This window comes from Oryctolagus cuniculus, chromosome 10 (assembly GCF_964237555.1).
Source record: "Oryctolagus cuniculus chromosome 10, mOryCun1.1, whole genome shotgun sequence".
Lineage (NCBI taxonomy): Eukaryota > Metazoa > Chordata > Mammalia > Lagomorpha > Leporidae > Oryctolagus > Oryctolagus cuniculus.
The window spans coordinates 121,055,591-121,072,947 of NC_091441.1; the positions used below are offsets into that span (position 1 = coordinate 121,055,591).

The window sequence follows — 17,357 nt, forward strand, 5'->3', positions numbered from 1 at the left end:
CTGGCACATCCCAAGTCCCCTGATCATGTACTTGGAGGCTTTAATGCCTAAAAAGGCCCACTTGCTCACTGTTCTGTGCCTAACTTGTCACAAACTGGAACAGGCATGACCATGCACTCAGAGGGCCCTCCTGGAGAAGCGCTGCCACAAACCAACCTCACAGGGCACAGTGGACCTATCCGAGGTTATTTCAACGCCTGTGAGGTGACTCTGTGTTAATTTATGTCACTGAAAGATTGACAAGCACATCCTGGGTCAAGCTGCAGACACTATCACCAGTGGGCACTGCTACCCAATGGCTGTGCCAGCCCCTGGCTGCACTCAGAGAGGTGACAAATGGGCTGGACTCCCTGGTCACAGGCTGATGAGAGGGCTGAACAGGGATTACTGCACCCCTGCTCTCTTCTGGAGGTGTGGGGAGCACGGCAGGCTCGGGTCTCCTGCAGGAGTGCCATCACGCTGGACCCAGACATCCCGTGTAGCTTTTCAGAAATACATTTTCCAGCATTAGGAAGAATGTAGCACACCCAAGTGCCATGGGTTTTAATATTAAGTATGGCTGACACTGGGGGTTCCCTGGCAGCGTGCACTCTGCATGCAGTCCCTCCCACACCAACACCAGGCTCACCGGTGGGGTTTGCTCAGGGGAGCAGGACAGGAGCAAGTACAGTGCAAGCACAGATGTGAGAGCACCTGCATACAGCAGGCTCGTCCCTACGGCAGACTCGTTCCTATGCCGGCTGCCACACTGGCAGGAAGCCCAGGGTACCCACAGTGGGGCAGGGGACAGATACCCCTGCCAAGGGGCCAGAAAGCTGAGTAAAGCAACAACTTGGACATGCTGGCCCCAGGAAGTGACCTCAGGAAACTCACAGCACAGGCCCGGCAATGAGCACAGAAGAAGGAGCCAGATCACCCCCTCAGCTCAGGGAACTGCGAGAGGTAATCAGACCCGGTGCTTGACTCCTCAGGCTGCTGAAGTCGACTCTACCAGCAACCGGCAACCAATCCAAGCGTGCTGGCTCTAAGAGCCAGGAGCAGGGGGTACTGCCATCCACTTTAGGCTCTGGGCAGATGCGTTCACATAAATAAGACAACGTTTTACGCCAGCAGTGAGCAACATGATGCCTCCTAAGGGCTCACACGCCAGCAGCAGGGAGACAGACACGCCTGTGCTTTCTCTGCTGAGGGAGCCGGGAAAGCCACAGGGGTCAGACGCATCCTCCAGGGGACAGCATGAGCAAACCCCGATCTGTTTCTAGCCTGCTCTCTTCCAGCTCTTTGTTCTGCTGCAATTTCCCCTTCACTTAAAAAAATCTTGAAATGTACATATGCATAAGGGGCCTTCAAAAAGTTTGTAGAAAAATGGAATTACAAGTTAGGTTTATTTGGTGCAAACAAACGTTGAAATTCATGCAACGTTTCTTCAGAACACACATTTCCCACCAACTTTTTGAGGACCCTCTTATTGTAGAAAACCACAGAGCTTTTCTGGCTGTGGCAGGATGTGTGCACGCACACGCACACACGTGTACACATGTGTGCATGTCCATGTGCACAGTCCAGCCAACTAAGGTGACTCTGGCTTGAGTACTAGGAGTCCCCAGGAGGGCACTAGCCCCACCTAATCCCAGAGACTGAACGTTTACTGCGATAGTCACAGAAATGCCTTTGAGAGCTGCAGAAGGGCAGCCTTCCAAACGGCAGAGCCGCCTCCGCAACAGCAGCTGAAAACACACTTTCCTTCCTCCAAAGATGCCTTCTGCTTGCTCCTCGATGTGTTCGAAGTCGAGAGCACCTGCAAAGTCAGAGACGCCGCTTCAGGGGCAGGAAGGCCTGAGCACAGAGCTGGTCTTCCAAGCACGCAGCTACTGGGCTCATCCCAAATCCTCAGACTCAGACACTGCCATGCCGGGGAGCCAGGCGAGCCCAGAGACCCTACTCAGCGCTCCATGGCCTGCGCTCGGCCCTCCCTGCCCGCTACCAGGCCGCTGGACAGCAGCAACCTTGTGCCAAGGAAGCCTGGGGCCTGGCAGTGGGGGTGCCCAACAACGCTTCCCTGACCGTCACCGCTACTTCCTGGGCAGGGACGAAGGGCCAGTGTGAGGACGGGATGCAGTGCACACCCAGGTCCCTTAGACTTTTGCTTGTGACAGTTTTTGTTTGGGGGCTCGGGGTATTTGGAGGAGGGGTATGCTGTAGGCAAACACACAGTGGAAACCTTGGCTGCCACGTGTCTAGCAGAAGGAAATGAGACTTATCCCAAAAGGAATCTGGGCTTGTCCCATGATGCCCCTGGCTCAAAATCAGCGAATCCTAGCAAGCTGCTTTGACTACAATAATCCCCAGAGGCATGCGTCCTCTGCTGTTCTGGAAGCTGCCATGTGTACCCAGCTCTCCTGAGGCCAGCCCGAGCACACCTGATGACGCGGGGTCACTGACCTGGGACATTACTGGGCCCTTCAGGGCTGCTGCTTCCGGATGCCGCTTCTGTCGTCTGGGAGTTGCTTTCGTCAAACTCCCGCTTGAATATGCACAGGAGGCAGGAGATGCGGTAATCCAACCTCACGTTCAAAATGAACTGCGGGGTCAAGCGGGGACAGCAACAGACCGGTTACACAGCCCCATCACTCTCCACACACAACCAGGCCAAGAGCCATGCCGAGGGCCTCCAGCACCAAGACTGCACCCTGGCCACACCCACGTCACGCGACACCGGCTCCAGGCCCAGCACTGAGAAGAGCGAGGTAGCTGCTGTGAACGGAGGGATCAGACGAGCAAACTCACTCTTTACTACCAAAACGTAGCTGCCTGCTCTGACAGAGGCACAAACGCCGGCCCCCTCCGCCTGCATCTCCTGAACCCCACCCCCCGCCCACCACGGCAGAGTCCCTGGTCTGCTGACTGCCACCAGGATCGAAGGGCACGTCCCATCAGCCAGCACCATTCGAGGGCTCAGGAACACCCTTCCTTCCTTTCTCCCCTTGTCCATGCTGAGCCCAAGGGACAACCTGGCCCCACCTCGGAGCTGCACCTCTCCAGGCACGGTCACCGGCCCGTGTCCCGCCAACCATCAGACACCTTTCTGGTATCTTGGGTAAACTTGGAGTTCTAGGTGTCATCACAACTGGGCTGGAGGATGCCTGGGCAGCCGGTGAGGGGACAGCCTCTGAGTCACAGGGCTCGCGGCAGGAGGAAGCCCCACTCTCATCCAACATGGGTGGGTGTCACCGAAGCCACTGAGGGCTGGAGGAAAGCAGAGGCAGGGGCAGGGAGGGGTGGATCTGCCCTCTCCCTCCAGGAGCTGGGACCTCAGAGCTGCAAGTTCCCAGCCCTCAGCTCCGCGTGGGCCTCAGGCCTAAGACTCAGACCGAGTCAGCACAGCGCCCAGCCCCACAGCTGTACGAGGCAGTCTCGGTCCAAACCCCTCAGGCATTCCTGTGCAACTCTGCGGGTTCCGATCCTCTGCAGACCCCACCCTGGGACACCCTCGGAGGCAGCCCTGCCTTTACTGCTGCCTGCCTGGGCTCCCTCAACCTCGGCCAACCTCAGGACCATCGACCCTTCTGTCTGTGCCACACACTTCACCTCGGCAGCTCACTCCTGCTGCTCCGCCCTCTGCCGCACTCATGGTTTCCGCCCAAGGCCCACCCTGCCACAGTCCAGACCCCTGATCATGCTCCCCTGGCCACTTACAGAACCAACCCCGCCCCTGCCATTCACCCCCCGGAGGCACTCGTTTTTAGGTTAGCACCTGCACAGGGGCTCGCGGCAGACGGAACACTCAACACTGCAGGCACCAGTGCCTCCTCGAGCGTGCGCCACGCTGCTCCCCCTCCTGCGGTCCCATGCCTTCTCAGCCCAAAGTGACCTGCATAAGCTGCCCAGAACCCCAGCAAGGTCCCCTTGCTTCTGCACAGATCTCACCCCTGCCGAAAGCCGGATTCCTGCCTCCTCCACGGACACTCTCTGCCCCCGCCACACGGAGTCAGAAGCCCTCTCCTCTCAACACAACCTCCGGCGCGCACAGCTCCAGGACACCCACACCCCAGGAGACCCTGAGTCCTGGGAAGAACCCATCCCAGTCATCTCTGCAGCCCTCCCAGGGCCAGCCCACGCCCCAGGAGACCCTGAGGCCTGGGCGGAACCCGTCCCAGTCATCTCTGCAGCCCTCCCAGGGCCAGCCCACGCCCTACACACGACTCACAGTCAGCAACACGTGCAGAAAGGAGCCGGCTGACCACCATGGCAAGCAGCCTATGCCTTGTCACTCCTGATCAGCCTGACCCTGTGTCTCTGGGGATACACAGCCCAGGGCCCGGATGCCTCTCCTTACTTCTGGTCAGGCACAGATTCCATGAGCTTCCTCCCGCCCTGGGTGACCTACATGGTGCATTCTCACCGACGCTCTCAAGGCTACGGCAAGTGCAATCTCAGGCACGAACATGTGTGAGTGCTGACTGTATCCCAGGACAGGAATAAGCCACACAGCAACGGGGAGAAAGGAGCCAGCAGGATTCTCTGCAGGAAGAGGCAGGCGCTGCTGGGCAGACACCTGCGCCATGGAGCAGGAGAGAAGCTCAGGCCGCTGGGGGAGCTGCAAGCCCCCTGGAAACTGTGAGGGTCTCCCACCAGGACTGTACCCCCTCCTGCTTACACAGGACCTGGCCCTGACAACCATGCTCTCTCACACAAAGCCTCTCTCAACTGAAACAACGACAAAAAGACAGCTTCTTGGTACCAACCTCACTCCCTGAGTGGTGACCAACTCCCCTGACTCATCTCTCACGCCCTCAGGGACCAACCTGTTCCCAAACGTGTCCGCACCTCGCACTCCACACTCACGCTGCTCCCTCTGCTCTGAGTACCTCCTGGGTGGCCCTCCAGCTAACTCCTCACTTCCGACCACATCATCTTTTTTTTTTTTTTTTTTTTTTTGGACAGGCAGAGTGGACAGTGAGAGACAGAGAGAAAGGTCTTCCTTTTCCGTTGGTTCACCCTCCAATGGCCGCCGCAGCTGGCGCGCTGTGGCCGGCGCACCGCGCTGATCCGATGGCAGGAGCCAGGTGCTTCTCCTGGTCTCCCATGGGGTGCAGGGCCCAAGTGCTTGCGCCATCCTCCACTGCACTCCCTGGCCACAGCAGAGAGCTGGCCTGGAAGAGGGGCAACCGGGACAGAATCCAGCGCCCCGACCAGGACTAGAACCTGGTGTGCCGGCGCCGCAGGCAGAGGATTAGCCTAGTGAGCCGTGGCGCTGGCCCCGACCACATCATCTTAATGCAGAAAGGAAAGCACTCCCACCCTCCGCCACAGAGGTCTCCATGCCACCCTGGTCCTCCAGGATCCTGCAGCAGCCAGAGCCCCTCTACCGTGGGACACGGCTCAGGCTGAGCCGAGTACACGCCCACGCCCCGGCCAGAATCAGGTCCCCAAGCAGCAGGAATTCGATCCATTCATTTGTTGGTGCATCCCCAGTGCTTAAAGACACTTGATACCATCTGTCTCAGTAAATGCTGGCTGAATGAAAGACGGAGGGCGGGAGGGAGGAGAGGGGAAGCAGTCTCTAGAGCTAAGGGAACCCTGAACCGAGTGATGAACACCAGGCAGGGGTCCGGCGGCACAGGGCAAGGGGAGTGAAGTCTGAGGCACGGGGCAGGTGGGAAAGAGCAGAAGCCAAGGCTGAGGCAGTCGCGGGCGCCGCAGGAACAGGGGTGCGGCTGGGAGCCGTGGGGAGGAGGGGACAGCTGAAGGGTTTAAGAGGAGCTGCTCACATCGACATTGAAGAGCAGCTCAGGACTCCATCAGCTGCTCCCGGGCTCCACCGAGGCAAAGCGAGGCAGCAACCTCCCGCCACGGCCCCGCCCCCGCCCCCGCCCAGGCCGACGGGTACCTGCAGGATCTCGATGATCTTCAGCTTGGTGTCCATGACCATGATGTCCTCCTTCTCGGGCTCCGCCTGCTTCACGTTGCCCTCAGGTGCGGTGGCCATGGGGGTCATAGGCAGAAAGCCCCCACCCCGGAGCACCACCTGGGTCATCAGCTCCCCAACCCCGTGGATGGACCTCATCACGTTGCTGCCTGCAGGGCCAGGGGAGACCAGGGTCGGGATGACGCTCCACAGCGCTCTGCACACGTGGGGAGGGCGCCTCACTCCATGGCCCTCAGCATTCGGGGACTGGGATGTTGGTGCCAGCAGGAAGGGGTCTTCTGGGAGGGGTGGGCAGACAGTGGGCTCCTGAATCCACCAGGAGCGTTTCTGTGGGGATTCTACAGATAACTACTGCGCACGTGCACCGTGCAGGGAACGAGGCCAGAGAGGCCACGCTGCACAGTCCCTGGCGCCGTTTCACCCGGGGTGCACTACAGCCACTCCAAGAGCTCAGGCCGCTCATCTATCGAATGGGGATGAGGACACTCGAGGGCAGGACTGAAGCTGCTGCAAATGCCGAATGACCTAGCCCAGCACCCAGCCAGCCGTGGGCGGTAGAGCAATGTGTGTCCTGTGCTGCGGCTGCGGAAGGCCAGTGAGCAGTCATTCACACCCAGTGAATGCACATGCAGACCCTGACTCTAAAACATGTATTTACAGACAGACCAAGGTGGGGTTCTCCATTCAGGGGTGTGAGTGGGTGCGGCTGGAGAAGAGCCACTCGACTTCCCGTCGGAGTAAGACGGAAGGCAGGGAGCAGAGGGAAAGTGAGGCGGCATGAGGCAGTGCATCCGGCAGAGTGGCCAGGCACCTTCAGATGAATCTGAGACCGCCTCCAGGCTTCGTCCACACTGGGATTTGTAAGGGCGTGGGGTGCACTTCTCCCTGTCATTGCTCTTCCCTGACACAGGGCTTCTTCTTTGACTAGGGCTGGTCAAATTCCTTCCAAGGTTTTGTAACCTGACTTTATCACACTGGGTAACCCACTTGGCCCTGAGCAGAGAGGATTCTTCTGGGATGTTCTCCATGGGAGGATGGGGGAGGCTGGGACCACCTACAACGTGACCGGGGCAGGGGAGGATTGTGCTCTATAACACACCGGGACTGTTAATGCTCCTGCTTGGCCCCGTTCTTTCTCTCTGCCTAACAGAATTAGATATCAAGATGCAGGCCAGGTTTTAGTTCATCACTGGGGAATGTTATCATCAATGGACTCATGAACATAAAGAGAGATACACATCACAAAGCAAGGTGATTTTTTCAAAGTGTTCAGCAAAATGGAGACTCCCATGTCTAATCACAGAGCAAAGACAGCAACATGGGGCTCACCACTAGCTCTAAGTCTCAGGGTATGGGTGTCCATGGCACTGGCCATCTGCTTGTCTATAAAATGCTGACACTGCAGATTGGGGAAGGGAAGAAGACAGGGAGGTGCAACACGGGCAGCACCGGATGGGCTGAGAACGCAGGCACCGCCAGGCCTGCCCATACCACCCCTTGCCCACCAAGGTACCTTTGCTCTCCTCTCCCTTGGCCATCTTGCTGACAGGGAAGATGGTCGTCACGTGCACACAGTCTAATATGGCCAGGAGGATCTTGGTTAACCGCAGGAGGTCGGAGAAATTGTAGAACCCGAAGTATATGAGGTTCCTAGCTAAATTCACAACCTATTGTATAGAGAAAAGAAGATGGCATTAGACTAGCAGCGTCCTCTGGCTCCCTGGATGAAACCAGCTCATACTTCACAGCTCTTCTAACCTTCCCCATGTAAGAGAAGCCACGCATTATGCTTGCAGTGTCTGCATAAAATTCAGAAAAGAGAAGAATTTAAAAAAAAATTAAAACCTACCAAACTACTCTTTGCTTTCATGAGTTAAAGCAATCAAATGAATCCATCTGCCTGGCTTCCCAAGGCCAACACTGCGCCAGCCAAGCTGCACCCAGCAAGTCACAGATATCAGCAACAACAGAGCCATCACCAGTAAAAAAAAAAAAAAAACTCCAAAAAGGCCAGGGCTGTCCGCGTTTTCACTGCCAGGTAAAGAGGATTTATTGCTTATCATGTTTGCCACCTCATTCATCCACAGCAGACCCCGAGGACAGTGTTTCTCTCCCACCATTTTTACAACCAAGAACACTGCAGGCCTAACACCCCATCATTTCCCATGATTCCATTCACCTTGCACACTCCTTTTAAGTACCTAACAGCTGTTAGGCAAAGCCAGCGATTATCAGTTCTGAGTTATCCTGGAAGAGCACTGGGCTCAATTCTTTTTCATTAAAAGCAGAGCATGGTGGGAAAAAGCACCACCTACTGAAACATTTTTTGTCTTCTCAGTAGAACAACGGCCAACAAGAAGCAGACAACACACACAGATGGCTTCACTGAGCATTACCTCAAAGGTGAGCTTGTTTTTCTCCTTATCAGAGAATGGGAACCTCTGGCAAACCACGTCTCGCAGGTACTCCTCCACGAACTCCATGGTCTGGGAGAACCTCTCCTTGATGTCATCTTTGGAAGTCCCACTGCTATCATAGCTGAAAGACAAGGAGGAAGGAGGGAAGTGAGACCCTCGGCTCCTCCCACTGAAGGCCTCCAGGGCTCCTGAGCCCCAAGTCAACACCCTCAATGCCTGACAGTGACCTTGCTGCACCTCTGTCCTCAGCACCACAACCAATTGTATGCTTCAGCACCTGTTTAGTGCCTGCACCCCTGCACAGACAGCTGTGCATCACACACACAAGTATTTGCAGAACAAAAGACAGACAGAAACAAGATGGAAAACAGTCGTGTGTCTTGCATATTCCAGAGGATGAAATAGGTGCCCTCTACTTAGTCTGACTTGAACTACACCCCTCTGCTGCGAGTTACTGGCCCCTGTAGGCCGTCTCCAGCACTGCACGGGGCGTGGCCGGGTCCGCAGAGCAGGGGAAGGAGCGGTGCTCACTCGTCGATGGCGATCTCCGAGGGGATCTCTGACCAGAGGCGGGCGTACTTCACAGGCGTGACCTGCTCCTGCGGGTCTCGGTCCACATGCATGTGCAGCATGAGGCGGCAGAAGGATGCCCGCAGGTCGTAGGGCAGGTTCTCGTCCGACATGCAGCGCAGGATGAGGTCCACGTCCAGCTGGCCCGAGATGTCGTTGATGGCCAGGTACTGGCGGTCCAGACACATCCTAGCGAAGAGGTTCAGCTGGTACCTGAGACGAGAAGAGCAGCCCCCGGGTCACTCTCCAGCAGTCACCAGGGCTGAGGAAGGGGTCCCGCTTCCCAGGACTTGGACATCAACTCCCTAGATGGCCAGGTGGCAACTGGTTGCAGCTCTGTGCCCAGAAGGGACAGTGGCTGGGGGATGACCCTACACATGTCTATGCAGCTGGGCGGGCAGGGACTTCTCTGACTGTATTTCACTACTCCCTTGTTTATATTACAAAACACCTGAGATGTTGTCTGCTTGGTTCACTTCAGCTGTGTCTTCACACAGTATATCAGAGACCAGCTATCACCAACACAGAGTCTGATTAAAATTTTTATATGTTTAGGATGCTCTGTCGTGCTAGCCACTCTCTAATTCCTACACCTGAGCAACACGTGATGTAGTCAGGTGGGAGGTGCCTCCCTTTCCTCCTCGCACACTCACCAGGAAACTCCAGGAACTTGACAGACACCCTCCTCACGCACCTGCAGGAAGATGCAGGAAGCAGACAGGAGGCACACCTGCGTGTGAAGTGGTCAGAGCACCAGGAGCTTCCCATCCGGCAAACACTGGCCTTCAGTACCACCAGTGACTATGGCTTGAGAAGACTCTCAGCCCACCGGGTACTGGGGAAAGGCAACTGCAGACTGATTCCACTCCATAATCTTAGGATGAGCAGAGGTTAAAAAGCATCCCAACAGCCCATGCCGCGGCTCACTAGGCTAATCCTCTGCCTGCGGCACCAGCACCCCAGGTTCTAGTCCTGGTAGGGGCGCCGGATTCTGTCCCGGTTGCCCCTCTTCCAGGCCAGCTCTCTGCTGTGGCCCGGGAGTGCAGTGGAGGATGGCCCAAGTGCTTGGGCCCTACACCCGCACGGGAGACCAGGAGGAAGCACCTGGCTCCTGGCTTTGGATCGGGGCAGCGCGCCGGCCATGGCAGCCATTTTGGGGGGTGAACCAACGGAAAACAAAGACTTTCTGTCTGTCTCTCTCCCTCACTAACTCTGCCTGTCAAAAAAAAAAAAAAAAAAAGGCATCCCAATAGCAAAGTTAGCCAAGGGCAATGGAAACAAAAGCTGCCACTCACAACAAAGGGAATGGACAACGCTAACATGTGGTGTAGGATTCTCTAGGGAAGTTCAAAATAAGAGTATCGTCCGACCCAGCTCCTGGTGTGCAAGAGACAGACACTCACAGACACACAGGGACAGATGTGCATGACGACGTCTCCGGTATGGGAACCTCCAGCATGAACAAGGGGTTTCTGTACTACGACTGACAGGCAAGGAGCACCCAACACAGAAACACCACTGAGGAAGGGAGCAAGCTTCAGAATGGTACCCGGACTGTGGGGCCGCGTTGACAAATTCATCACACGGAATACTCGTTCTGACTGACAGGTGCACACGGAGTAAAACACACAGCACTGAGCACGTGAACAACACACAAGAACGGGAGGCGCAAGAACAGAAGACAGGAAGTGAGGAGGGGTGTTTGGAGGCAGCCTCAGCATCACTAAGGGATCCTGGAGTACCACTGCACCTTCCCCGCCCCTCCCTTTTCTTCTCTGACCATTTACTGGCTCAACACACTCCCTGCCTGTCCCTTCCAGCAGGCCTCAGAGCAGGGCCCAGGAGGCACTGGGGAGGGAAGGCGACAAGCGGCACAAGCGGGAACGCACCAAGGAGAGAACACCTGGGAGTGCCGACCACCATGGGGATGACGGCGGCAAAGCGGGAGCCAGGACAGCCCAGGCGGCCTCTGCAGGTGCTGGAGAAGTGCGTGCTCTGGCGCACGGCGGCACACATAGAGGTCACAACTGCACACACGCCTTCTAGCTGCCTATAAACACTCTGAGACCGGCATGACTGCCTCCAGGTGCCGATGAAGAAACTGGAGCAGTCCAAGAACAAGTAAGGGGAGAGGTCGGGACTGGAACCCAGGCAGCCTCACCCCACAGCCTGACCCCTACAATCCACGTGCGCCACAGCTCGGGCTGCCGCGAGGGAGCAATCCTCCTTTGGGGCCTAGACAGCCGACAGCAACCGACTCCCCGAGCTAGGATGAAAACACACTTGGCCATCGGGAGACCGCCTGCCTTTCCGCCCGGTGGTCACGGCAGACGCCTTGGCGTCACCAGCAGACACGAGCCAGCCTGCCCTGACCGGCACCCGCGCGGCCGCTCACCGGTAGTAGCTGAGGACATCTCGGTCTTCCTTCTGTCCCTCTTTGGCGTCCTGGGCCAGCTCCCGCACGCTCTTGCTGCGCACCTCTTTGTGGCTGTCTCTCCAGAACAGCCACACCTCCTCCTCGTCCTCGCCAGCCTCCAGGGCGCTCTCTCCGCTAGACACCCCTTCAAACTCGAAACGAGAAAGAACCAGCCTGCAAGAGACGAGGAGAACTCGGCACTGCTGGACGCCAGCTTCGCCTCAGCCTGAGGCACCAGACCACCCCCGGCACAGACCCACAGAGCTGTCACCTTCTTCAGACTGCAACCCAGGGTCCCCCCGGCGGTGACCGTGCCGCCCAGTGGACATCCAGCAGTGGACGACAGGAGACACCAGTGCAAGGGAAAGGGCTGCTGGCACCCAGTGGCGAGAACGGCCGCCGACAGCAGAGTAGGGACCCCTCCCCCAGTCATCTGGCCTCCAAAGCCAAAGCACTGAGGAGGAGAAACCCTGCATGGACCTGTACCCTAAATTAAATCATTCATAAGATACACACACACGCAAACAGAAACCACTGATGTCGTTAGCACTTCTTTAATACTGTCACTATCCATATGGTGCTGGTGCTGTGCGCAGCAGGTTAAGCCACCACCTGCGACACTGGCATGCCATATGGGCAATGGTTCGTGTCCTGGTTTCTCCACTTCTGATCCAGCTTCCTGCAAACGTACCTGGGAAAGCAGCAGAAAGTGGCCGAGTGCTTGGGCCCCTGATCCCACAAGGGAGACCCAGAAGAAACTCATGGTTCCTGGCTTAGATCTGGTCCAGCCCTGGCCATGGGGCCATTTGCAGAATAAATCAGCAAATGGAAAATCTCTCCCTCTGTGTCTCCTTGTCTCTCTGTATCACTGCCTTTTAAATATATAAATATATATGCCTTTTAAAAATACTTCCCATGTGACTGGCACTATGACAACTTTTCCTCTGCCCAGAATGAGTGACATGCGTTAACTAAACTCATGTGGACCATCAAAATATGTTTTGCTCACTGGAAACTCCTTCCAACACTGACTATTACTTAGGTTCTTGAGAATTTTACACTGCTGATCACATTGAGGAAGGTTCAAATCTGAGGCAAGCATTTAGCTTAGCCGTTTTGACACCGTGTTCCGCATAGGGGTTCTGGGGTATCGCTCCCAGCCCAGCTACTCACTCCAGCTTCCTAATGCACACCCTGGGAGGCAGCAGAGGTGATGGTTCAAGTGGGTCCCTGCCAGCCGTGTGGGAGACCTGGACTGAGTTCCTGGCTCACAGCTTTGGCTCTCGCCCAGATCCCACCACTGTGAGCATTTGAGGATCACAGCAGTGAATGGGAACCCTGCCTGCCCGTGTGCATGTGGGGGGGGGGGGGGCAGATCTCTGGCTCTCCACCTTAAAGTTACAAACACTAAATGTGTGTCAAAAGCTTCCTGATGACTTTAAAAGGGCTCATCATAAAGTTCATAGACAGTGGATACCATAAAAAGCTATACACACTCTTCAAAGAATTTTGGCATGAGAAATAAACTTACCTTTTAACTCTCCATCTTTATGTGAACTTTCTATAGTATTCTTCTGCATGAGTTTGAATCCAGGTACAAAGTGAGTGACATCACCATGCAGAGGCAGCCAGAATACAACACTTCAACAATTCCCACACCCAGGAAGGTACCGAACGAAGACCCAACGCCTGCTGCCTCCTGGAGACTCACTCTGAAGAACTGACTGCCAAACTCCCCATCCTGAGCACCCACACAGCAAGAGCACACACACTGCACACACCAGCAGGAGTACACACCATGCGAGCACACACACCAGGAAGCGTGCAAGTTGTACATAATACCACAGGCACACACACCAGCAGGAGTACACACCATGCGAGCACACACACCAGGAAGCGTGCAAGTTGTACATAATACCACAGGCACACACACCAGCAGGAGTGCACACCATGCGAGCACGCACACCAGGAAGCGTGCACACTGCACACACCACACAAGCACACACACATGGAAGCAAGCACACTATGCACACCATAAGAGCATACACACACCTGCAGGAGTGCACACCGTGTGAGCACGCACACCGTGGAAGTGTGCATGCTGTACATAATACCACAGGCACACACACTTGCAGGAGTGCACACCGTGTGAGCACGCACACCATGGAAGCGTGCATGCTGTGCACACCACAGGAGCACACACACCTGCAGGAATAGGCACACCACAAAAGCGTGCACACCATAGGAGGGCACACGCCCATGGAAGCACTGCCCACTGCCCTCAAACCCTCCTACGTCCCTCACCCTGCAGCGCCCCAGCCCCACTCACTTGGTCTCGATGAGGATGTCAGCGTTGGTAGGGTTCAGTACAGCCTTGCAGATCAGTTCCTGGGTCACTGGGATGGATTTGTTCATGGACACACAGAGGTCAGAGAGGTAATCGAGGAACCTACGCAGAGGAAACAAAGCGAAGAGGTGTGAGACAGAGCAGAGGTTGGCTCCTGCAGCCTCACTCCTCCTCAGGGCAGGCCTGCCATGCCTGGAACAGAGGTCGGCAACACAGGCCTCAGTGCCAGTATCCACAGCACTGCCAGAAACCCCAACATGAGAGAGAGAAGCCAAGTAGAGAGATTAAAAATCTGAAGGAAAACAACAAGTTAGCAGCTCACACAAGAAAGCAGCGGGGGAAATGCTGGGCAAGCAGAGCAGGGGCCAGGCTCTGGCGGGAACAGACACTGATGGGGGTGCTGTGAGGGGCCGTGCCCTGGAGAAACCACCCAGCCCCACTGTGCTCTCGCTCCTCCTCTACAGAAAGGATGAATGTACAACCTCTCAGTTGTGCCGCGGGTTCAGACACACGGCACAGGTAAAGCCCAGCCTCCGCTCACCGCGGGGCACTGGTGGGCTATGGGAGACGCCAGCTGCTCCTGCAGCGGCACGTGCCTGTCTTACAGCTGCCCTGCAGTGCAAGCCCTTGGGATGCCTGGATGCCCACCGCTTCCCCTCACCTGCAATGGTGGGAATTCACCAACTGTGGGAGAACTCACTCACGGAGGATAAAAACTCTTGGGCAGCAGCCTCATGTGCGAGAGACTGGTACTTGGGCAGGGCAGAGTTCTGGCCAACATTAGGGGCGCTGGCCAGTGCACGAGTGGCCTACACTAGAGCCATTTCCCAGGCACTGACCACATGCCAGGCACTTACTCTCCTTTAGTTTTCACAACTCCCTATTTCACAGAAGACACGATCAGCTCCACGAACAGCCCAGGTCACTGGCTGGTGAACCGCAGAGCCGGGAATCACAGCCAGGGTCTTGATCCAGGACTGTGTTCCTGCCACCACGCATCGCAGAGCCATGGACACCTGCTACTTGTTGCCCAGCATGGGTCAAGCCAGGTGCAAAGTCCCTCCCGGCCCTGCCTCCACGTTCAGGGCGCAGGCAGTGCCCCGGCCGCTGCCGCCCTCCCCGCGCCTCACCTGGGCTCCCGGTTCTTGCGCACCAGACTGACGAAGGTGTCGATCTCGGCCGCGGTGATGTGCTTCTCCAGCAGCTTGCGGTTGTTGTGCAGCAGGGCAGTGATGGTGTCCTCGGCCAGCACATCATAGCCGATCTGCTTCTGCATGAAGCCGAACTGCTTGGCGATGTACTCCTTCCGGGAAGCCAGAGAAGAGAGATGAGCACGGAGCACTTAAGACAACACGGTCAGGCTAAGAACAAGGGAAGCAGCAGCGTCCGTGACAAACATGACCTCACGGGGGCAGTGAGAAGACAGCGCCTTCCTCAACTCCCACCTGGACAGCAGCCGCCAGCGCCCTCCCAGCCTTCTTTCTCCTTGGCCTGCTGCACGACGTCCGGCAGCAAAACCCCTTCCTCTTGCATGTGGAAACGAAGACCCCATGCACACTGCCACCCAACGACTCTTCCTGAAAGGTCACTAACTGTTTTTCAGCTCTGAACTTGTTACTAACTCAAGAGGACTTAACTGTGCCCAAGGCTTCATGCTGCACGAACACACACTGAGCACAGCTGGGTGTGGACCAAGGTGGCCCCCTCCGCTTTCTCTGTCATTGGTAAAATGCCACAGCCCTATGCGTCTCTCTCTCTCTCTCTCTCACACACACACACACACACACACACAGAAGGATTTCTGATTATCACAAAACAGAAACCAGAGAGAAAACAAAGGCAAAGTTCCCAGCAGAGAGGGAGAACAGGCAAGAGAGAGGAAGGGAAAGAGCCCAGCACATATACACAGGAACAGGAGTCACTTCACCCACAAACCTTCATGGTATACAACATAAAAACACCATCGCTGCACTGCCAACTTCAAAGCCAGCAGTTTTTTTTTTTAAATATTCTTTTGACAGGCAGAGTTAGACAGAGAGAGAGAGAGAAAAAGGTCTTCCTTTACTGTTGGTTCACCTTCCAATGGCCACCGCGGCCGGCGCACCGTGCTGATCCGAAGCCAGGAGCCAGCTGCTTCTCCTGATCTCCCATAGGGTGCAGGGCCCAAGGACCTGGGCCATCCTCTACTGTACTCCTGGGCCAGAGCAGAGAGCTGAACTGGAAGAGGAGCGACCGGGACAGAATCCGGTGCCCCGACCGGGTCTAGAACCCAGGGTGCTGGCACCACAGGCAGAGGATTAGCCTATTGAGCCACGGTGCCGCAAAGCCAGCAATTTCATTTGAGACAGCTGCAGAAGGGGAAAGTCCTAGGTATCTTTGTCCAGCTGATCATCAAAACTGTACAGATGAATGGTCAACATGTGTTGTCTCTCTAGGACCTTGGTTAGGGATTCTGTGACACACACTCGTCCCAGGCTTCCAGTACGTGTCTCCCTCCAAGAGAAGGCTTAACAGTGACCAGTTCCATATGGACTCAGTAAATGCACACTGAAAACTCAAGAGGCAAGAGAGTCACGCCCACCCACGACACCCCACCTGGTTCTTCCTGTAATCCTGCTGCGAGTGCCGCAGGACGCGGTAGCACAGGCGGCAGATGTGCCGGAAGGGTGCATGCCGCTGGTCCCCCAGCTCCTCCAGACGCAGCATGGGGCCGTCGCCGCAGTCGGTGAAGGGTGCCTGCAGCAACTTGAAGATCTGGGAGCACAAACAGAGGAGGAGCAGCTGATTCACTGCACGTGCTGGGAAGCTCTGCCCTCCAAACACATCAGCGACCCACAGCTGCCCCCACTCTCGGCGGGAGAGGGCATTCCCTGCCTCGGTCCCCCTGCATGTGAAGGGCCCCAGACACTCCACAGGGCAGCGTGCAGGGCGCAGACTCCGAACCTCGCTGCTTCCGAGCGGTACAGATCCCAAGCAAAGTCAGTGTCTGTCTTCTCATCAGCAAAACGGGAGAGGTAACACGCACATCACAGGGCAGTCGTCCACGTCAACGCGGACAGTAAGTGGGCATGTGAGTAACGACGTTTCCTGCACTCGGGCCTGCGCGGAGCCACTACCGTGCAGGTGAACCAAAGTGCTGACTGGAGATCTAAGGTGGGAGTCCACACGTGAAACCCCAGCCCTAACAGACCCGGCCTGACGACCTTGCTGACACACAACGGAGCACTGAAGGTTCTGTCCATCACAGAGCAGCAGGCACGAGGGAGTCCCAAGGGCCGAGCCTCTGCGGTGAGTGACCTGTGGGACTTGTGACCTGCATGCTTCTCGCCTAGCTTTGGTGCGACTTCATGGCAAGGCGCACGCCAGCCTCCAGCAGGTCTAGAGCACAACAGGGTGCACGTTTCTGAGGCTTCACCCCTCCGTGTCTGTCTGCACGCGCAGTGTGTCAGGTTTACACTGAACGGTGCCCCCCACGTCCCCTGCAAGCATCTCCCCAGGACTCAGACACCGCTCCGAGACCTTCTGAGTCTACGAACACCCCACACCTGCCGACAAGAGACCTGGCCATCACGACATGTGCCCTTTGTCTCACTGTTGTGCATTACAAAGTTGTCAGGCAAGCGCTCCTCAGATTCCTGACAATGCACTCTCACAAGGGGGCACAGCCAGCATGAGTAC

The 17,357-nt window shown here is 56.5% G+C and overlaps 1 protein-coding gene across 11 annotated transcripts in view; it reads right to left on the reverse strand.

Annotated features, from left to right (window-relative positions):
- ITPR1 (inositol 1,4,5-trisphosphate receptor type 1) overlaps window positions 1-17,357 on the reverse strand; it is a 299,108-nt gene that overhangs the window by 127,577 nt on the left and 154,174 nt on the right. For all 11 annotated transcript variants that reach the window (XM_070050022.1, XM_070050021.1, XM_070050014.1 and 8 more), the window contains 10 exons: window positions 16,275-16,433; window positions 14,810-14,982; window positions 13,662-13,781; window positions 11,312-11,506; window positions 8,878-9,129; window positions 8,326-8,467; window positions 7,443-7,596; window positions 5,891-6,078; window positions 2,443-2,581; window positions 1,744-1,798 (listed from right to left, as the gene is read on the reverse strand). In XM_070050022.1, coding sequence (XP_069906123.1) covers window positions 1,744-1,798; window positions 2,443-2,581; window positions 5,891-6,078; window positions 7,443-7,596; window positions 8,326-8,467; window positions 8,878-9,129; window positions 11,312-11,506; window positions 13,662-13,781; window positions 14,810-14,982; window positions 16,275-16,433 — 1,577 coding nt within the window. The remainder of the gene's footprint in view (window positions 1-1,743; window positions 1,799-2,442; window positions 2,582-5,890; window positions 6,079-7,442; window positions 7,597-8,325; window positions 8,468-8,877; window positions 9,130-11,311; window positions 11,507-13,661; window positions 13,782-14,809; window positions 14,983-16,274; window positions 16,434-17,357) is intronic.